This window comes from Telmatherina bonti (assembly GCF_933228915.1).
Source record: "Telmatherina bonti genome assembly, chromosome: 1".
Classification (NCBI taxonomy): domain Eukaryota; kingdom Metazoa; phylum Chordata; class Actinopteri; order Atheriniformes; family Telmatherinidae; genus Telmatherina; species Telmatherina bonti.
In genome coordinates, this window is record NC_136619.1 from 19,995,112 (window position 1) to 20,018,174 (window position 23,063).

The 23,063-nt window shown below is 41.1% G+C and overlaps 1 protein-coding gene across 1 annotated transcript in view; it reads left to right on the forward strand.

The window, feature by feature from the left end:
* ush2a (Usher syndrome 2A (autosomal recessive, mild)) overlaps positions 1–23,063 on the forward strand; it is a gene marked incomplete at both ends in the record, with an annotated part of 245,943 nt that overhangs the window by 90,145 nt on the left and 132,735 nt on the right. The window contains 10 exon segments of the mRNA XM_079260418.1: positions 1,540–1,670; positions 12,583–12,709; positions 13,765–13,866; positions 14,157–14,345; positions 15,215–15,345; positions 15,430–15,709; positions 16,192–16,416; positions 17,259–17,339; positions 19,011–19,199; positions 20,993–21,133. Of these exon segments, the coding sequence (XP_079116544.1) occupies positions 1,540–1,670; positions 12,583–12,709; positions 13,765–13,866; positions 14,157–14,345; positions 15,215–15,345; positions 15,430–15,709; positions 16,192–16,416; positions 17,259–17,339; positions 19,011–19,199; positions 20,993–21,133 (1,596 nt within the window).

The following is a 23,063-nucleotide window of genomic DNA, read 5'->3' on the forward strand; positions in this document are numbered from 1 at the left end:
TACAGTGCACCTTGTGTACTGTTTGCACATTCTTGGAAATGAAATTTACAGTGCTGCAAAAAAGTATTTGCCTCCTTTCTTATTATTATTCTGTCACTTAAATGTTTTATATCTTCACACATATCTTAATATTAGACAAACATAACCTGAATGAATACAAAATGTAACATTTAAATTTAATTTAATAAGGGGAGAAGCTCTCCCAGCCTTAATGACCCGATTGAAATAATGTAAAATAATAATAAAGTGCTTTATAAAGAATATTTGATCTGATAATTTGGTTTACATACATGCAAAGTTAAAAAGCATTTTCTCAACTTAAAAGAAGTTCCCAATACCTTGTTTAATTAAATCCAAAATCTATAACTTTATAATGCATGATGCATTTGTTTAGGCTTTTCTCTGAGTTTTATCTCTCATAACCCAATTTTTCACGATCATTCAAAGTGGGTTTTTTTTCTTTTTCTGAGGTTAGTTTTATTATTTCTCAAGACATTTACAAACTTTTCATTAGACCTGTATTGTAATGCTTAAAACAACAGCAAAGTCTGTATCTATATTGTAAACCATAAATTTGCTAATTTAAAGAAATACCTGAGTTGGTTTTAGCGTTTTTTAGATCCTCAGATTTGTGATTTTCCTGTTAACCATTGCACCTTTTATAGTTTCATTAAATTTAAGGAAAATGTGCTCAGTGTTTAAACTCCTCTTTCAATTTTCTAATGGACAAGAAAAGGCTCTGGCTTTAAGAGATAAAAGGAAAAGATTACAGCTGAAAGTTATTTAAAATGAGAAAGCAGGTCTGTCTACAAAGACTAAGTTTTTTGATGTGCATGTTTTCCCCAAAGTGTCTTAGTGGTAAGATTATCGTAGACGGCTAGCTTACAGTGAAAATGAAGTCAGCTTAGCACTTCAGGGCTTTTGGGAAATTTCAGTGTTAATAGAAATGTAATATTGACGCATAATTTTTTGTTTTACTTCTGTTCTAACTGGGCATACTGATTGAAATTCATAATATAAATGAAATCTCAGACTGGAGATTTTGGGTCTCAACCTGTAAGTCTTCAGTGTGGTTGGATTGAAGACAGACCTCTACTGGTATTTGATTAAAATAAAAGTTTATTTTTTAAATTGTGTTTTAATTGAACTGTTTTACTAATTTTGATCTATTTTTATGTCTTTTAATTGATCTCTCTAACTATACTTTTATGGCATGTTTTATTCCCTTTGGTTTGTTTTATCTTTATTTTTGGCAAGCATTTATTGTTAATAATTTATTTATACGTACATTTGAATATTGCAATAATTGCAAAAACAAGGTCAGTACATTAGTTTTGCTAGACATTTTTATGAACATTCTGAAGGAAATAGGCATACAAATTTTTCTATGTAAATATATATATATGTTTATTTCTAATTTGGGGACCACCAGGGATACCAAAGGTGACTTCAGCAAAGTTTTAGGTCTTTGTAAGAGATATATTTTGTTTTTTCTCTCTGATTTCTCAAAAACTTGTCCCTGTTCTGGTTTCGTTTCAGGTGTGGAGTTGAGTTTTAGAACTCGCTCCCCAGATGGCCTCCTGCTTTGTGCCTTTTCTCCAGGAAATCAAGAGGAGTTTTTGGCCATCCAGATAAAAAATGGCCGCCCTTTCTTTTTGTTTGATCCTCAGGTACTGAAAAGCATTTTCTCTATACGTTTTGATTATGAGACAGAACAAGTCAGGTCCATGTGTTAACAACAGATTGGAGACTGTTATCTTTCTGTTTTCCAAAAATTCAAAAAGTACAACAAAAAAGAAACAAAAACAGCTTTTAATTAAGTTCTTCTTTTGTCTTTTAATGCCTTTTTTTTGTCTTTTGATCATTTTTGCATCTTAATAAGGTAAAAAATCATGAATTTGCATGGGGAATTTCTCTTCATTTTCAGAATTGGGAACAAATAGTTATATTAAAAATAATCATTTTATTTCTGTGGATAATGGTGTAAGATCACTATTATGTCACATATTATGCAATTTTGATAGATCAGAGAAACTTGGAGGGAATTTGTAGTATTAGCCAGAAACATCTGTTTGGACAAGTAAAAAAATTCAGCTTTATTTGCCAAATATCAACGTGTTTCTCATGTCAAGTCTTAAGGTTTAATGCATGTGGAAGTACATGGATGTGAACTATAACTTGATAGTTTAATGGAGATACACTGGCATTTAAAATTAATTACAAAAACTCAATATTTTTTTGTTTGGGCACTCCATCAATTAAAACAGTGGTGAGATGCATGGTCCTTGACGCCTGCTCTCCTGCAAGTTTTAGATGTCTCCTGTTTCAACACACCTGATCCAAATTAATGAGTCACTGAGCAGAGTCTGATAAGCTGTTGAATCAATTTTATTTGAAAGAAGCTTTTTGGAGCAAGGAAGCGTTTGAGGACCAGAGTTCCCACCTTTGCTTTACACAAACAAGTCTGGACTTGCAGTCTGCGTACTGATGTTTAATCTCCGGTATCGACAGATTACACCAAAAAATGTGAAGTTTCAAGCTTATTGCTGTATTTGGTGACCATGTCACCGATCTCAATCTAACATTTAATTAATCTTATGGATTCACATTTGTTTTTTCATGTCTTCCACTATTATTTCATTCTACTCACTCACTTTCTCAACTTTATTATTTTTTCTCCTTTTCATCTAATCCACCTTTCTTGTTGTCTTTCTCTCTTGCAGTCTCCTCCGCCTCTCCTATTTTCTCTCTCACTTGCTCTCATCTAGTAAATGTGATCTGTAGCCCCTCATTGGTTTCTGTCAGGAAGACAGGGAGAGGGAAAAAACTTTGAAAGTGTGTCAACGTTTGAATTGGAGTGCAATTAACTCATTCCCTGCAGTCACCACGCGTGAATACCAATTGCAAGCTAATTAAGCTTTGCACCCTTGCACGCACACTCACACACACACGCACACATGTGCACGCACTTGCGTACATGCAGAGCCCTGCTTCCCTAATCCATCCATACAGATACATGTAGAGGGGTTAAAGAGTCAACGACTTTGATGATGAAAGTGATGATGGGAGATGATTACACATGCTTCCATAAGGCCGCCAACTAATTACACACCCAAGAAAACACACACATTCACACAAGTAAACGTTTGTTCTCCATCACTATCACTGCATTATCAACAAAAAAAATCTTCTTCAGAATGTGACAGTGCAAAGTATTTGCAGGGTTTATGTCATTTCACACGATGTGTATCAGTGCTGATTTATGTGCCAGTCTGTGGTTATGTGAATTGCTGGGTGTGTGATGGAGTATTTGTGTGTCTTCTCCAACTGGGTTGACTCCTTTGTTTAGGCTAGTTTGGGATAATTAACAGTGGGAGTGGTGTCACGGCTTATTAGTGTTCCCTAAATACATATAGTTGGGCCCATTACTTCCATCTATTAGCCTGTTGAGCTAGCCTAATGGAATTACCAGTGCAGGGGGTGGGGGGTAATTTAGCATGACACTTGGAAGTGATATGCCCATAAATATGTGTATGGGTGAGCTGCCACACACATACATGTGTCTAATCACAGAAACATTTGTTTTATATAATCTACTCTATACTCCATACAATATCAAAAGTATTTGCAGTACTAGATTTTTGGAAGATCCCATCCAGCTCTGGCTCTATGTGGATTCATGATGATCACACACGGAAGAAGTTACAAACAACATAATGTCTTGAATATGTTTTCACAGTCCACAGCACTTTGGTGTCAGTAATTCTACTGTGAGCGACTTGATTCCTCTCCCATGCATGTATGCTGGGGAAAAGACTGGTCCCATTAAGTGCCTAAGTCAAGCTTAACTGTGCCTTGACTACTTTACTTGACTACTTTTTAAAAAAGCAAAGGAAATGTTACATCCTAATAGCTCAAAAACTCAAATCTAAATTTCAATGTTGTGTGAGGAGGAAGCAGAACCCAAATGCCGGTTGTGACATGCGAGGTAGATGTCTGTACAGAACACGGGTTTAATCAAGAAAACAAAGGCACAGCAGAGGCAGTAAAACCAAACAGTAACAATGCTAAAAAAGTGGGGAATATACACTGAGGAGAGCAAAACTCAACGAGGAGAAGGTGGAGCAAATTAGCGAATGTGTGTAAAGCCAGGTGTGTGGAGAGCAGACCATAAAAAAAAATTTAAGACACAAGAGGATAAACTACAATATAAAATGGGTAATAAAACTCAATAACAGTTCAAAAAAGGAAATAGGGAATGGCTGAGTAAAGGGAATGAGCAGTGATAATCTCCAACAAAGGAAACAATGACAGCGACTAGGTAACAGATATTTCAACAAAAAAACAACCTCAAACCCACATCATGATAGATTATATATTATCCTTAAAGACATTATGCGGAGTCTAGCATCTTCTCATAGTCTTAATCAAAACGATCACATTTACTATGAATTAAATATACAGAGAGAAAATTGACTCTGCATATTTGTGTGTGTATGATACACTATTTGAAAACTGTGGAAAGTGATTTGTGTGTAGCTTTAGATAGTTGTCCATGTTATGCACAGTTTGTGAATGTTATAAACCATCTTGTAGGTTACTTTGGACACTTGCAAATGTATGTTCAAATGCACACATTTTTTTAAATTACACACAAAAATGTACACACAAATTACAAACTTGCACAAACATTAGTATTTTACTCACTTTTTTTTTTTTTACCTTCAACCTCATTAATGTATTACTTTTGTGTTCAAAAAGGCTTTATGCATACAAATCATTGAATACATGTGCAGGAATTGATCCATCCATTCATACATACGTAAGTAGCCAACTATCCTTTAATAGACAGTGTCTTTGACATAACTTCGTCTTTGTCTTCATGCCGCTTATCCGGGGTTGGATCGCAGGGGCAGCAGCCTAAGCAGGGAAGCCCAGACTTCCCTCTCCCCAGCCACATTTACCAACTCTGCAGGGGAATCCCGAGGCGTTCCCAGGCCAGCCGAGAGATATAATCCCTCCAGCGTGTCCTGGGTCCTCCCCGGGGTCTCCTCCCAGAGGGATGTGCCTGGAACACCTCACCAGGGAGGCGTCCAGGAGGCATCCTGACCAGATGCCCGAGCCACCTCAACTGGTTCCTCTCGATGCGGAGGAGCAGCGGCTCTACTCTGAGCCCCTCCCGGATGACCGAGCTCCTCACCCTATCTCTAAGGGTGAGCCCGGCTACCCTGCGGAGGAAACTCAATTCAGCCGCCTGTATACGAGATCTCGTTCTTTCGGTCACAACCCACAGCTCATGACCATAGGTGAGGGTAGGAACATAGATCGACTGGTAAATTGAGAGCTTCGCCTTCTGGCTCAGCTCCTTCTTCACCACGACAGACCGGCGCAGAGTCCGCATTATTACAGACGCTGCACCGATCCGTCTGTCAATCTCGCGCTCCATCCTTCCCTCACTCGTAAACAAGACCCCAAGATATTTAAACTCCTCCACTTGAGGCAGGACCTGACTCCCGACCCGGAGAGGGCAAACCACCCTATTCCGGATGAGGACCATGGTCTCAGATTTGGAGGTGCTGATTCCCATCCCAGCCGCTTCACACTCTGCAGCAAATCGCTCAAGCGAGAGCTGGAGATCACGACCAGATGAAGCCAACAGGACCACGTCATCTGCAAAAAGCAGGGACCCAATCCTGAGGTCACCAAGCCGGATCCCCTCAACACCTCAGCTGCGCCTAGAAATTCTGTCCATATAAGTTATGAACAGAATCGGTGATAAAGGGCAGCCTTGGCGGAGTCCAACCCTCACCGGAAACGAATCCGACTTACTACCGGCAATGCGAACCAAGCTCTGACACCTGTCGTACAGGGACCGGACAGCTCGGACAAGGGGGTCCGGTACCCCATACTCCCGGAGTACCCCCCACAGGAGTCCCCGGGGGACACGGTCGAACGCCTTCTCCAGGTCCATAAAGCACATGTAGACTGGTTGGGCAAACTCCCATGCCCCCTCCAGGACCCCAAAGAGGGTATAGAGCTGGTCCACTGTTCTGCGACCAGGACGAAAACCGCACTGCTCCTCCTCAATCCGAGATTCGACTATCCGGCGGACCCTCCTCTCCAGGACCCCTGAATAGACCTTACCAGGGAGGCTGAGGAGTGCAATTCCCCTGTAATTGGAACACACCCTCCGGTCCCCTTTCTTAAAAAGGGGGACCACCACCCCAGTCTGCCAATCCAGTGGCACTGCCCCCGATGTCCACGCAATGCTGCAGAAGCGTGTCAGCCAGGACAGCCCCATAGCATCCAGAACCTTAAGGAACTCCGGGCGGATCTCGTCCACCCCCAGGGCCTTGCCGCCAAGGAGCTTTTTGACCACCTCAGCGACTTCAGCCCCAGAGATAGGAGAGTCCCCCCCGAGTCCCCCAGCTCTGCTTCCTCATCGGAAGACGTGTTGGTAGGATTGAGGAGGTCTTCGAAGTACTCCCCCTGCCGACCCACAACGTCCTGAGTTGAGGTCAGCAGCTCCCCATCTCCACTGTACACAGTGTTGATGGAGCACTGCTTCCCCCTCCTGAGCCGCCCAAAGGTGGACCAGAATCGCCTCGAAGCCGTCCGGAAGTCTTTCTCCATGGCCTCGCTGAACTCCTCCCATGCCCGAGTTATTGCCTTGGCGACAGCCGAAGCCACATGCCGCTTAGCCCGTCGGTACCCATCAGCTGCCTCCAGAGTCCCACAGCCAAGAAGGCCCGATAGGACTCCTCCTTCAGCTTGACAGCATCCCTCACTGCTGGTGTCCACCAACGAGTCCTGGGATTACCGCCACGACAGGCACCAACGACCTTACGGCCACAGCTCTGGCCGGCCGCCTCAGCAATAGAGGCACGGAACACAGCCCATTCGGACTCAATGTCCCCCGCCTCACTCGGGACATGTTCGAAGCTCTGCTGAAGGTGGGCGTTGAAGCTCGCTCTGACAGGGGACTCAGCCAGACGTTCCCAGCAGACCCTCACAACACGTTTGGGCCTGCCAGATCTGACCGGCTTCGTCCCCAACCATCTGAGCCAACTCACCACCAGGTGGTGATAAGTTGACAGCTCCGCCCCCCTCTTCACCCGAGTGTCCAAGGCATGTGGCCGCAGGTCCGATGATACGACTACAAAATTGATCATCGAACTGCGGCCCAGGGAATCCTGATGCCAGGTGTACATATGGACACTCTTATGTTGGAAAATGGTGTTCGTTATGGACAATCCATGACGAGCACAGAAGTCCAATAACAAAACACCATTTTGGTTCAGAGGGGGGGACCATGCCTCCCAATCACTCCTCTCCAGGTCACACTGTCATTGCCCACGTGAGCATTGAAGTCCCCCAGCAGAACTATGGAGTCCCCAGAAGGAGCACCCTCCAGCACTCCCTCCAAAGACTCCAGAAATAGTGGGTACTCTGAACTACTGTTCGGTGCATAAGCACAGACAACAGTCAGGACCCGTCCCCCCACCCGAAGGCGGAGGGAAACTACCCTTTCATCCACTGGGGTACACCCCAACGTGCAGGCACCAAGCTGGGGGCTGATGAGAATGCCCACACCTGCTCGGCGCCTCTCACCATGAGCAACTCCAGAGTGGAAGAAAGTCCAGCCCCTCTCGAGGGTACTGGTTCCAGAGCCCAAGCCATGCGTCGAGGTGAGTCCAACTATATCTAGTCGGAACTGCTCAACCTCGCGCACAAGCTCAGGCTCCTTCCCCACCAGAGAGGTGACATTCCACGTCCCTAGAGCCAGCTTCTGCAGTCGGGGATCAGACCGCCAGGGTCCCCTTGCTGCCACCCAGCTCACACTTCACCCGACCCCTACGGCTCGTTCTGCAGATGGTGAGCCCATGGGAGGTGGGGCCCATATAACCCTTTCGGGCTGAGCCCGACCGGGCCCCATGGGCGAAGGCCCGGCCACCAGATGCTCACTCTCGTACCCTACCTCCAGGCCTGGCTCCAGAGGGGGGTCCCGGTAACCTGCGTCCGGGCAAGGGAACATTTATGCCCAGGTTTGTTGTCGTCATAGGGTCCCAGACAACACGATAAAGTGACGGCTCCGGGAGGGGTCTTTGACATAACTGTTGAAAAAAAATCCAGATGACCCAACTTTTCACTAGCACTGAAATGCACTGTCTAAGCATACGGCTGTGAAACTCTGAGGTGTGATAAGAGCTTCAGAACCTCCTGAACACTTGTAAACTGATGTGTGTAAATGCAATTTTGTCATGTGTATAAAATTTGTGCACATGTTTTTAATGATTTGTATGAATATAAGCCTTTCTGAACACATTTTAATGTTTGTGCTTTTTTAGTTTGGTCATTTGTGCATGCGTAATTTTTTTGTGAATTTGTAGATGTTTGTATGTGCATTTGAACAAATATGCAAGTACTCAAAGTAACACACATAGTGTTTTATATGGAACACAAACAATGAATTATAAAAAAATAACTACCAAAAGTTGTACACAACTTAGTTTACACAGTTTGCAAATCATGAATTTTGTGAACAAAATTAAATTCAGTTGATTTTTCTCTTCATAGAAATGCAACAGTATAGCATGTCCTGTCCACAAGTACATGTAAAGGACAAACAAGTTGAACTTTCCTGAGAATGAGCCAACAACAAAGCTAATTTTGGTTCTGAATGGGTTTATGCTCGTGGCATTACAACCATTTTTTTTTTGCATTGTCCTCTTAAAATCTAGGAAGCATTATATAAATGTATAGTTTCCCTAAATGAGCTCATCAATACAGTGTACAACCACAGACGTCTACTTGGAATGATGAAATGTGTTGTAATGTAGGGCACATTCACATCAGCCTATTTGATTCAAATCCCAGTCCATTTGCTCAGAAAGTCTGCTTTGTTTGGGGAGATGTAAATGCATCAAACGAATTCTGATCCAGACCAAAGACGCGGACTCGGTCCACCTACAAACGTAGGTCTCAGCGCGTTTCAAGCGGATCAAATACAAAAAGAGGACTTTAAAAAAAGAAATTCCTGCATTTCACGTAGCATTGCATTTAGGGTAAATACATAGCGGTCGCGTTAAGAGTCCTCTGCCTTGTCTGTTGTTCATACTGCGTGTAATGGGTTACCGTGAGGATCCGAAATTACAGCCACACACAAGGAGTTCTGAACAAATGACCAGTTTATTGGCGAAGGAGTATGAGCAGAAGATCAATCCAGGTGACTGATCTGCAGAAGAAACCAGGCTCCAGCTGGGAGGTAAACGGAATGGCAAAATAATCGTCCAGGCAAAGACAAGGCTCGGAGATCCAAAAACAAGCAGGGTCGGTAACCAGAAGATCCGAAAAGTAGCGGTGTCCGTCAAGGGCAAGGCAAGGAGGGTAATCCAGGGGCATGAAGCAGAAGATCGGCAACTGAGGAACAATCCGTAGAACGCTGGAACACAATTAGACATAGGTCTGATTATTATCTGGCAGAGAAGGAGAGATTGGAGGGAGCTTAAGTAGGCAGTGAGAAAGGAAACCAGGTGAACTGAATGAGACAGCAGAGGCAATTAGGAAGCCAACAGGTGGATCGAGTTACCAATGATGAGCGCCAGGAGATCAGGATGGCAAAAACATGACAGTAACCCCCCCCCCTCAAGGTCCGGCACCAGACGGACCACCAGGCATGTCAGGACAGCGGAGATGAAAATGCCGAACAAGGGACCCATCCAAAATAAAACGAGCAGGAACCCAAGAGCACTCCTCCAGCCCATAGCCCTCCCAGTCAACCAGGTACTGCTACCCACGGCCCCGCCGCCTGGAGCGGAGTAGACGACGAACAGTGTAGGCAGGCCCCCCATCAATGAACCAAGCGGGAGGAGGGGGCACGGAGGGGGGTGCAAACTGGGAAGAGAACACAGGTTTGATATGGGAGACATGGAAAGTGGGGCAGACCCGCAGGGTCCTAGGCAGTTGAAGACGTACAGCCATGGGGTTAACCACCCTGGTTATAGGGAAAGGGCCAATGAAGCGAGGGGCCAACTTGCGATTCTCAACCCGAAGGGGAAGGTCCTTGGTTGACAACCACACCTCCAGCCCCACTTGATACTCCGGTGCAGCATCGTGCCGCCGACGATTAGCAGCCCGTGAATATACTGCAGACGTCCTCAACAGGGCACAACGAGCCCTCCTCCATACACGTTGACATCTCAGTGCTGCTGAGTGAGCCGAGGGGACTGTGATGGCAATCTCCTGTAAATCAAAGACTGGCGGCTGGTATCCAAACACAGTGTAGAACGGAGAGAGCCCTGTGGATTAGGAAGCCAACAGGTGGATCGAGTTACCAATGATGAGCGCCAGGAGATCAGGATGGCAAAAACATGACACTGCGCTCATTGCTGCAGTGTATTTCTGCAGTATACTTGCATAAGACAAAATAAAAAACCCAAAACGGCAATAGTTTCGTGCTTTATGTTTAACTCGCAACAGAGTTTTGTTCTTCACGTGGGTATTGTCCTCTCTTTTGCTAGACACTAGTGCAGCGCCATCTTGGGTGGGAAATGGGGATATATTGTAAAGTTTTGGCACGTTTCACCAAAGTACAGCGTGAATGCAATCTCTGTCTGAATGGATACACCCCCCCCTACAACTGAGCCAAGTCCCCAATCAGAGTCTAGTGGAGTATGCTGATGTGAATGCATCCTTAAGAAACATCTCAAAGTAGGCATGATCCTCTAAGAGGCTGCATATTTAATGTTAAAAAATAAAACTCTTCTTTTAGTAAACTGGAGAGGTAGCTTGAATCCCTCAAAAAGTTGTTTATCAGTGTTGCAGAAAATGCAACACTTTACTGCTGCGTGTTCATTCAGGGTCATTGTAAAGAAATGCTCTCACACCACTGAGGTTTGACTGTTGAAGGAATGCTGAAGACACAATAATCCATCTTACCCTGTGGTTTATGTTGTGTTAAAGGGAACAAAACAAGATAAAGAAAGCAGTCAGTGCAAAATACAGAGCACAATCTGAGGAGGCCATAAATAATCTCAGTGGTCTTCTGTTCCTTTGTTACATCACAGAATAAAACACAAACGTAAGTTCAAATGGTTTACCACAAAGTGCAAATTTTCCAGCCAACCAGAACAAAATGAGGTCATGTAAAGGCAGCACACTTGTCAAAGATACTAATGGAATATGGTGGAGAGTGACCAGGATGGCTGGTCCAGATTTTTTCTGTCTTGTTGAGGTCAGCAAAAGTGGACAGTTTTTTTTCGGTTTTTTTATAGGGTTTACAAGAGACAACATTAAACAGTTGGCCTTAAAACTTTTTATTTCTTTGACAGTTCTGTCAATCTGCCCCATGAACATGCACAATGTGACGCACTGTTACAAATATGAAATGCATAAAATAGGTGGTGTACACAACCTCAGTGAAAACGGGGAGCAAGATCAGGGTGGAAAAAGGACCAAATTATTGTTAATGTCATCTGAAGCAGAAGTGACAGAACTCTTTACTTCCGCTCTCCTCCATCTTTGCGTTTAAAAAAAATTGCCCTTGTGCATACTCTCAAAACACAGATCATTCTAGTTCATTCTGTATCTCTTGCATATAAAATATATTTTTTTACTCACACCTACACAAACATATTTTATCCTTACATTCAGCTGGACACTGCCAAGTATTGCTTGAAAAGCCACAGAGGAAGCACTTTGGATAAGTGATGTTTCCTTGCGTGTGTGTGTGTTTCCATCATGCTCTAGTATCATATCCTTTATATTAAAAACATTGGCATTGGGGCATTCGACAGTGGACACACATCAGTCGAGTGCTGCACCACTCAGAGGATGACACCACCTCATCAGTGGATCATTGCTAAAGTGAGGCGTGTGTTTCATCCATCTATTTACTCTAAACTCACATAATGTCTTTAGCTCGTCTTATATATTGCCCACAAAATAAAGGTGACCGCGCAGGTTTTCTTCAGACTCTACTTCTCAGTTAAAACCACTATTAATCTTCTCTTATTGAACAAATTTGAGTGCATACTCCCACTGTTGGTAAACCTCAGGCAGGTGGTTCAAACGGGTGTATTTCCGTGTATGTGAGAGGTGAAGAAAGCAGATTCTTCCACTGTTGTCTTAAGTGGAGCTGTCTAGTGACAGTGGTAAAGATGTCAGAGGCTGATATAGTCTGGCATTCATACATTTATTGATCTCATCATTAAATCTTCATCACTGCATGTGTGTGTATCCTTGTGTTTGTGTATATACACTTTCTAAAAGCTGATCAAAACAATGATGTCATACTTAATAGGCAGCAGAAAGCCCTGTAACAACACTTTGATGATTATATGTCCTTTAGAGAATATTGTGTTTGCGTGTCATTGATATTTAATGTTTAAGCTTGTGGGAAAAGGAAGTATGTTTCTTTGCACTGTGATTTGACTCAAAGGTCAGAATTTTTTTAGCTGATTACTGTAAGTCACAGACCTTCAGGCAGATTTTCGTCATTCCACATCTTCACAACATTTATGCATTTCTGGTTAAATTCTTGTCATATTGTGGATTTATGTGTGTGTGCGTTTACATCTATAGGGATCAGCGGTGGCTGTGAGTGTATGGGGTGATGGAGGGCACCGCTATAATGATGGACAATGGCACAGCATCACTGCAACAAGGCGAGGGGCCGTGGGAACAATCGTTGTAAACAATCAATACAGCGGTAACTCTTCTCATATTCATACTGACCACTGTGTGTGTATACACTGTGTTTGAGAGTAAAGCACGTATATTGTTCTGATCTTCTGATGCGAGGATGAATGCATGCCTACATGTGAACCATGCGAGAATGTGCATAGTTGTGTATTTCCACCTTTATAAATCCCAGTTATACACTGAGATATTAGCCAGATTTATCTCAGCTGTTTGCTGTCTGATGTAAGTAAAACTGGAGGAGGCCACTTGTGCTTGAGCCAAAAAACAGTCATCATTTCTTTCTTTTTTTGTTATTTTACCTCCACGGTGAATTTTAAATAAGCAATCACGATATGACTGAAGTGGAAATGTTCATCTTTAATGCAGTACAGGTGCAGAATACAAAAGTATTGCACTGAAGTAACTTTTTCATTTTTTTTAACATGAGCTTCACATTTCTCAGGATTGAAGTTATATTAATTAGATATTTTCTGCAGATTTTATATTCCAGTTTTGACTGTGATTGTTTTGGTCTGACCTGCTGCTGCTCACAGCAGTTTCCTAAGTTCGTATAGTCTCCCCTTTATGAAGATAAAATGTCTGAGGTGAATTTAAGTGTTAAACTTTGGTTGCTGTTCATGGGGGCAACCTGGCAGTGTGCTGGCTAGCACTGTTGCCTGACAGCTAGAAGTTCTTGGTAGGAAACTGCACTTTGTGTTTTCTCTCTCTGTGCTTTCTGGGATGTTTTTTTCCAGCTCATCTCACATGTTATTAGGTTAACTGAAGATTGTAAATTGGCCAAGTGTATTTAAAATTTGTAAACTGTGAGTGTGTTTGACCTATTTTTCTTCCTGTTAGGCCTGCTAATGACTGTGAGCTATCTATAATGCATCCCTCCTCTCCTAATGTGACATATGTCATGTGTGCTTTCCTTCATTTTGTTTTTACCTTCTGTCTTGTCTTTCCTTTTATTCCTTCCTTTTTCTACTCAAAATATTGTAATTTAATGTATTATTAATATGTATTCTACCTCTATTCTGCGCATTTTCTGTCCAAAAAACATTCTATGTTCACCGTCAATAGGTAGTGCATCAGCATCCAGTGGCAGCAGTATTATTGGAGAAAACCTGGGGGTGTTTATTGGAGGACTGCCTGATGATTTTACTCTTCTCAGAGAAGATTTAGGTAAGTTTGCAACTTAATTTTACATTTTGATTTGATTAGAAAAAATGTCATGGTCTGATCCTTGATTAGATTTCTTGACAGTTTATTGTTTATGTTCATGATTATTATTTATATTTAAAAGTTGAGATTTGCACTTAAGACCTAAAACTAATTTCCTAAAATCAATAGTCGTTCAGACTATGGTACTTTTTTTAGCTTTTGTAATAAGGAGCCCTGAATGGCAAGTGAAATGTTAAACATGCTTTGCTTTGGCTGACAGCTACGGTCTTTAAACTTGTCTGTCTCACCAGGAGATGCTCAGCTGGTGCGACGAAGCTTTTCTGGCTGCCTCAGGGATGTGAGATTAAAAATGGCTGACAGCCCATCAGAGGAATGGCAGTTCCTGGACTGGACAAAGGCCACAAAGAAGGTGTCAGTGTATGAAAGCTGGGAGGGATGTCCTCTTCAAATTGTGGATGGAGCCCATTTTCTGGGTCATGGTAGGATCATACTGATTGTTTCTTAAATCATTTCCTTGTTTCACAAGGAAAGCGTATATCAGCACTATGTAATGCATCGCAAAGCTGCTGTTCAGTGCTGGTGATGCACAGCAGAGTATGGGAATTATATGAGGGGCAAATGGTTCAGTGGAGTAACACTCTCCATTTGCAAATAAAATGATTCATATTGTCCCACTATATACAGTAGGGCTGTGATGATCTGCTTTCATCAAGTTTTTGGGTGCCGATTTGATGTAAATTGCAATTCTCACTATTCCTCAATATTGCTGATTTTTGTACTAAAAGCAAAAAAATGTGTAAAACTTTTTTTGCTAGTCATTTTTCTTGTTGAAAAAACAACACAGCAGCCAGACCATCATTCTGCTGCCCAAGGCCCAAGAAGACAAGTAAAAAGATCAATAACAATTTAAAAAAAAAAAAAAAAAAAAGACAAAAAAATTATAATGGATTATTTTTATTTATTTGAAAAAAAAGAAAAAAAAAATTTAACAAAAAAAAAATACATTTTAAGATTGTGAAGCAAAAAAAATCCCAATATTCAAATTTTCAATTTGATTTGCCCATCCCTAATATACAGACTAAATTACTATTTTTAAAAAAAGTGCTTGCTGCTGATGTTGGTGGTAATAAGATTATTTTATGTTGATGGATAAATATTAATTGCCCTCTATATTAAAGATAATGTTAAATATTGCCCAATTCCTTCCTCACTGCTTTGTAAAGGTGCTTGTTTATTCCACCTTTTTCTGTCTATTTTTAGATTATGAAGAATATTGACTTATATTAAACCTGGTACATTTTGTCTTTGAAAATTTGGGTGTTGACATAATTTTTCTCCTTTGTGGCAGGTTACTTGGAGTTGATTACAGGTGTTTTCAGTGGAGGACAGGACTTTGGCATTTCTATGGATTTCAGGACTGACCAGCTCAATGCACTTTTGATGTTTACATACAATACACAGACTGAAGACTACATGCTTGTAAGAGCAGAGATCCATTTGAAATATTCATCTAAAGCCTGGGAGGATTTGTCGGGTTGCCTTGCTCACTGTTTTTATTTTTAGGTGGAGCTAGAAGCCGGTATCCTGTCTTTCATTCTTGCCTCGAATGGTCACATGACTGAACTCAGCATGTGGGTGGGTCTCAGCTATTGTGATGGAGACTGGAAGCAGATCTCATTGGAAAAGCGCGGCTCGGTCATCTCTGCTGCTGTCAACGACTGGGCAGAGCAAATGAGGGGAGTGGGAGGAGATTTGAGGCTAAGATTTGATTCGCCTTTTTACTTGGGTGGTGTCCCCATAGAACTTGTGCATCCGGCTCTGGATGCCCAAAGTCACAAGCACGGTGAGATGTAATGTTCATGTACACAGAAATAGTGATTGCTTGTCCTTGTTAAAAATGTCTATTTTCTGTGTTGCAGAGGTCATGTTTTTATCGTTTTTACAATTATTCTTTCTTATTTGCTGAATGAGATCCTTGGATGTATTTGTTTTATTATAGACTACAGATATTTGAAGTTACTTTGGATTTAGCAGCGAAACAACAAATCCAGAATGACTGCAAGTTTAAAGGCATCGTGGAATTAATAGATTTTGCATATTAAATTTTAACTGTCTATGTTAGGAAAAAATGACTGGGTTCAGTGAGTGTGGTTAAATATGAGGAAAAGTTTGAATATGAAAATGGAGAGTAATGCATAAGTTTAACAAAAAAATCCATGTTATCTTTGAACTTTGTCTTCCCTTTCTATGTTGCTTTGTGCATTTACCTTTCTTGGTTTTTTTTGTCCTTTTCATCTCATTCTCTTGTTCTCTTCTTTTTCACAGGCCTAGGAGGCTGCATACGTGGTTTCACCATTCGCAGCAATGAAAGAAACCCTCCTGTTAGTCAAAGTGTTAACCTTTTTGTTGCCACACGTCGTTCTGTTAGAGTCTCCTTAGATGGCTGCCCAGCCAGTGAAAGCCGCTTCAACTGCAGAGGAAATGATTCAGTGTTGGTTTACAGTGGGAGAAACACGGAAGCCACAGATTTTAATCTGCAACCTTTTACTGGTAACAATTCACAGTGTGCATATACAACATTACACTGATACAGAAGGGACATAGAGATTACATTTTTGCTTTCAACAGTAATAGTGTAGTTTTTAAGGGCAAAAATCCTTTGGAAGAAAGCAATAAAACACATTTAATAACCTTAACTTATGTGTACAAAATTCTTTTCTGCATGTTACCAGTAAGAAAAAATTGGATAAAGAGGTCTGTTTAGTACTTTTGATGTTCATAACATCTTGTTTGCAACAGTTCAACCCATCAGTCTGTTCCATTTAAAAGATCAACTACAGTTTTGTGATTAATCCCAAGTGTTTAGAGAGCGCTGATTTGTTTTACTTAAGCATCCTAAAACAGAAACCATATTTGCCCAAGTTGTGCCTTTTAACTCTCATGCAGACATAATCTATTCTATGCCCTGGTAACATACCTCAAAAGCAAATCACATCATCATTTATGTACATGAAGCACATGCATGTTGGTGTAAACAGAAGATTGGTTGCTTCGTTGTAACAGTGGCTTACAGGTAGAGGAAGTATGCTTGGGACACACTACAGAGCTTTCAAATATCTTCACCTGACAAGGAGATTTCAAAATATCTATCAGAAAAGGGTCATAAGTCATCTTTGACTAAAAAAAAGTGTGTATTTGTAAACAGAGTCATGAAGATGAGTGCAAACTAAACCACCCAAGAAGTCGATGAATATTTTACAGATTGAAATTACATCACATTCACTTCTGAGAGCACACAATACATGTTGGGAACATTACTTATTTTGCATCTAATGAATCTATGTCTCTTCTCTCTTGTGTGCCTTTCAATTCTAACACACATTCTCTTTTAGAGTACTTGTACAGGTTTGTGGCCTTGGCTGCAGGAGGTTGGGCAGCAGGACCGTGGCAGAGAGAGCGCAGCCGCAGCACAGGTAGACCAATGTCTTCAATCTTTCTGGCAATAGTTACTTTGCGTTTGTGAATTATCAGATGCATTATTATGTTTAGAGACAGATATAATGATAGTAGCACACACACACATACACACACACACACACACACACACTCTGCAACTTCACAGCTGTGATACACAAGCGCAGTCTACACTGTGCACAGCATTTACACATTGTAGCTTGCTGTGGGTGTTCCTCTCTTTCTTGTATGGGCTTTTGGTCTTGGAGTTACAGTTTTAATTTGATCTCAAGATATTTTTGATGTTTAAACAGTATTATCTTGTACAGTATGTTAGACTTATTCAAAGTCATTGATATTACTTGTTCCTGATGCTATGAGAGATTGATAAGGCCTCTTTAAAGGGCACTACAGTAAAAGGCTGTTAACCCAGAATGGCCTGTGTGGTTGGTCCCTTGTGTAATATGAAGCTGCTCGTTAGTAGTGAACGATAGACTGGTAGGTCTCAGTACACCGTGCTGTGAGCAGCGAGGGGGAATAGAGGGGTAGGATAAAGTGCTAAAATCATAGGGAACTGAAGGAAGAAGAGGAGAATGAGGGTCTAAGGACTGAAAGGAGTATAAAATAATAAATACATTAGACGAGGATGGACAGGAAGACGAGGATGGTCCAAAAGGGTTGATAATACAGGAGGGAAGAAAATGAATGATAAAAAAGATGACATTAGAAGAGAGAAAAAGGAATTGGAAAAGGTAATTTAATGGTGGGCAGAAGAAAAACTTCATTAACAGGACACATGGAAAGAATGTTGTAAAAAGCTGAGCAGCTGGGAACTGAAGCAAGGACTCGCTTCTGATTGCAGGTGTGGCTTTGTGGTCTGAACCCGAACCTCATAGTGAGAAGGTTGTCACTGCTACATCTTTATTTTTATTTGTTTATTTTTTTAGACATTTAAGAAGAAAAGAACCTATAAATAAACCCTATTTTTACTGAGCATTTCCCCTGACCGAACTAATATCTGGATAAATGAAAGCAAGAACAGGTGTAAAAGAAGCTAAACAACTGACAGTGGTGATAAACTAAGGTGGCTCTGAGGAACTTTGATGGACGGATAAGGAGGAAAGTGGGACTTAAATGGACCATCCTGAGTGGCTGACAGTGTTAGAGGGAGAAATAAGGAAAGTGCAGTAGAGAAGGAGGGAGGCTGATTGCAGTGAAATATAGCCCAGAATGAATGGCTGGCTGTTTTAAATCAGTTCTGATAAAGTTACTACTCTCATAAATACTATTTATGCTAATGGTGAGGTATGATTTACTGGGCCTATTAAAATGCAGAGAGATGGGAAATGCTTTTTCTTTGATCTCATGTGCTCCTGACCTGTTGTTTAGCTTTTTATGTATACCTCCCTGTTTAGCTTTTAGTTGATATTATATCTTTCTGTTGGTATTTCCTTATCCTTTGAGGTCCCTCATTTTTTGTCTTTTGTCATTTTCGCTTCATGTTATTTTTTCTTGTCTTTTGAAGTGATTTAGTTCTGCCCTGGTTAATCCATTTATCACAGTTTTATTATTTATCTTGTTCGCTGTACAAATCTATTTATAATGTCTTTTTATCCGCGGTTGGCTTCTTCACAGTTTTTTTTATCATCTTGCTTCATTTTCTCTCTTCTCCTCTATCTGACCGTTTCCAGTACCTACGTCTGTACCACCTCCAACTAAGGTGCAGCCCATCAGCGGCTTCAGTGCCATGGTGAGCTGGGTGGCACCCAGTGGTAACATCAGAGGACTGATTGACAGATATGAGCTGAAGGCCTATAATATGGACCATCCTGAAGTCCTGCCAATCAAAGCCACATATCTGGCTAATGGAAACTTCACAGGTAAACTGACCCACACAACATAAACAGGACAAATATTAAACATATACTTTTACCCATTTTATCCTGTTAGTCATATCTGAGACAGCTTATGTTGCATAACAACTAGTTCACAATGAACAAAAATTAATTGTGGAGAAAAAAATCACATTTCTTTTAAACTTCTTACCTTTAAGAACAGTTTGCTCTGCACTGAAAACATTCACATTGCCATTTTCAATCACTTTTTCCGGTCTTTCATGGAAACACATGCATGTGCATGTCGTCTCAGGCCAGCCTGTTAATGTCTCCTTGGCAAGTCCCCAGCTTTAGGCGACCGTCTTCATTTGGAACAAGACACTCAGGACTACCCCAATGATGTCATACCCTGGCATCACTCCTTTTTTCCCCCTCTCTTGCTGTTGCTCACATTTCGATCTTTCCTCACTTCATCTTTTATGATGAGGATGATGTCTGCGTCCGCTGCTGCTATTCGTCCCCCTTCTCATCCACTCTGCCATGTCTCTAGGCAAATATGAAGATGAGCTCGCTGTCTCTGTCTTTCTCAGTGTCTCCTCATTCCTTCCCCCTCCCTTTGCAAGGCATTAAGTGCACCATGATAAGGCTTGTTCTTAATTTATGATGGCCTCGACACCTGACTGCTGAATTACACCAATGGCTAAAAAACACAGAAAGCAAATGAGGGTGTAATGGCAGCGGAGTGGGGCCCTGATCCCTAATTGAATTAAAAGACATGGGTAAGGGTGAGAGATAGCGAGAAAGAAAGACAAGTATACGCTGATTGCACACAGAAGATAGTGAGAGGAGGGGTGGAAGAGAAGAGAGGGCATGTAAAAGAGTGACTTTGGAAATACAAAAAGGAGTGGAGGATGCCAAGACGGCTAGGACGAAAAACATCAGAGAGACGGCCGAAGCTTTACAATTAGGATAGACCGCCTCTGTTTGCCAGACAGGATAAATTTGCTTAGCAACAGTAGCACATAGGAACAAGTAAAGCATTTAAAATGAGCTATTGAGCCACGCTGATACGCACCAATGACAACTTAAAATAAGAGTTTGGCATAAAGAACTCAAAGGATCCCGTCCATCTGAATTCAACTGGATTTGGAGAATTACATCATTTTACCTGCTTTCAACACTGCAACAGATTTAAAATGAAACAATCACTCCATTGAGGTTTGTTTTAGGTTTATCTGCCCAATGAATCTTTTTTTTTTTTTTTCATCACGCTCTGATGAGTTAGCATCTTGAGTTTCCCTTCCTGCGTTTGTATTGGTAACTTTAAACAATGAATCAACTAAAGCGGCCCCTGAAAGTCCTCTTGACTCGGTTAGATGTTATAAGTAAGTTTTTCTTCACCAAGGAATGTTTCTGATATCACCCACTTAAGATGTTTATTATTTTTTGTAATATTTTTTGTTAAACCTATCTACACCTAAACTGTGGCTTGATTTCAGCATTTCAGCTCAATTTCAATGTTCAGAAGAAAAGTAGGGAGAGTAGTTTTTTTTTTTTAATTATGGACTTTACTGTAGGTCCATCCATCCATCCATCCTACCGTTCATTTTCTATACCAGCTTAATTCAATGCAGCCCTTCTCATGTGAAAAGCACGGTGACTTGGAGGCTCTGTTTTTAACAATTCGTCCAACAGAGCTCATAGGAAAGATACATGTTGCTAATATGTATTCTGACAGGCAGTTGAGTTTAGAAAATAAGTCTGTCTTCTTAAGTTTGACTTTTTTCTCTGAACTCACAGCATTGCTGGCAGTCTAACCTGTTCATGCTCCTCTCCAGGTGTGGTGATGGGTCTCACTCCATCCACGCGTTACATCATCACAGTCAGTGCCTGTAGTCCATCTGGCTGCACTGAGAGTCATATTAATGACAGGGGTGATGACATTGACTTGAGTTGGATCCTCACAACCCCACAGGAAGGTAACAAGCACACGTAAATACTCTCACACCTACATCTATACACTAAACTCCTTAAACTATAGTGCTCATATTTGGCCATTTTACAATTTTAATAACACATAGATATTCTCATCCAGTACCTTAAAGCAATTTTCAGCTGTTTAGATAAGAGAAGAGGAGAGAAGAAAGAAGGACAAGCCAGAATTAAAAACAGGAGCAGAGAAGAGAAGATGAGTTAAATAGTTGTAAGGTAAACTGAGTACATGGAGAATAAATGACAAACTGATCGTACAAAGAAGTCATGAGGAGAAGAGTGTAAGCACAAAAGGACATTGAGTGAACTTAGAAAGATTTTTCTTCATGTGTTAGTTGGTGCGTTAATCTGTGTTGGCCTAACTAGCCTTGTTTGGGAGATAATGTGAAGGGAGGGGTCAGAACAGAGACAGAAAAAATCAATCCGGAGTAAAAAGGAAGAAATAGATTACTGTATTGATTCTCACTGTGCACAGAGTTAAGACACTAAAACATGTCAGAGAGACTCTAGGAACAACTTATTCAAAATTCAGATTTAAGAAATACAAATGCTCGCTGTGCAGACCCATTTTTCATATGGATCAGAACAATTCTCCTCACTGGATCAAGGATAATGATCTTAAATTTGAATATTTTCCTCTCAAAGTAGTTTTTTACACTAAGTATTTGACATGAAGGCTGAACAGTGGCATAGTGGTTAGCACCGTGGCCTCGCAGTGAGAAGGTCACTGGTTTGAGCCTTGGCTAGTGGGAGGTTCAAACGGTGGCTATTCTGTGGTTCTGTGGCTATTGTGGAGTTTGCATGTTCTTCCTGTGTATGCATGGGTTCTCTCCAGGAACTCCCACTTCCTCCCACTGACCAAAGAAGTGCATGTTGGGTTAATTGGTTACTCTAAATTGTCCCTATGTGTGATTGTGTTTGTGAATGGTTGTTTGTCTCTCTGTGTCTGCCCTGTGATGGACTGGCAACCTGTCCAGGGTGTACCCTTACCCAATGATTGCTGGGACAGGCTCCAGCTTTCCCATGACCTTTAATTGGACGAAGGGGTTAAAAATGGATGGATTTGAAACTAGTTGAGTTCTTACTAGAAGGATAAACTTATTACTAACCTGTAGGATTTGATGTCATGGATTAGTTAGCTCGAAAAAAATTAATGTCGAAACTTCCTGCACATACCGTTTTTAAAAAACTAAGCTTCTATTTCTTCATGAATATCACTTTACTGCTTTAAATAGATTAGTGACCGGAATATTTCATCATTTTTATTGTATTTCTTTTATGCAACATAAACATACAGCACTGTTATCTGTCTTACTTGATTCTATTATAGGCATAGTAGTAGGAAACTTTTTGTGGATATACATATTTTGGAGGAATGTAGTAAAACAAAATATCTGGTGATGCTGGTTGACACCCTGATGGAACACATGAACCTCTGCTGATGTCAGGAAATTAGTAAACATTTACCAAGCAGATATACTACGGTGAATGAACATAGACACAGCATAAAATGGAAATGTGCTGTAAAATAGTTATTTTAACTTTCATTCCTTTTTTTTTAACCAGGAAAGTAAAAAAAACAGCTCAGTCACCACTTATTACACTATAAAACATAACAATGTTCAGACTGTTCATACAGGAATATTTACTTGCAGACAACAAAGCTAAGCATACAGTAAGCAGACTATAATGTCAAAATGAGTTAATGATCGGTTTTCATGGATCAAACCAAGGCAAATTATAAGTTTTGAGCTCTAAATCTTGCCTCTAGATGAACAACTTCTTTAAATGTGTTTAATGAAGCAGCTCCCTCCAGTTTGGCTGTTTGAGAAGCTGATTCCAAGCAGAGGAAGCAGCAAACTTAAACACACTTTTCCCTGTTTAGTTTCTATGAAGATATGAAGACAATTGCTTATT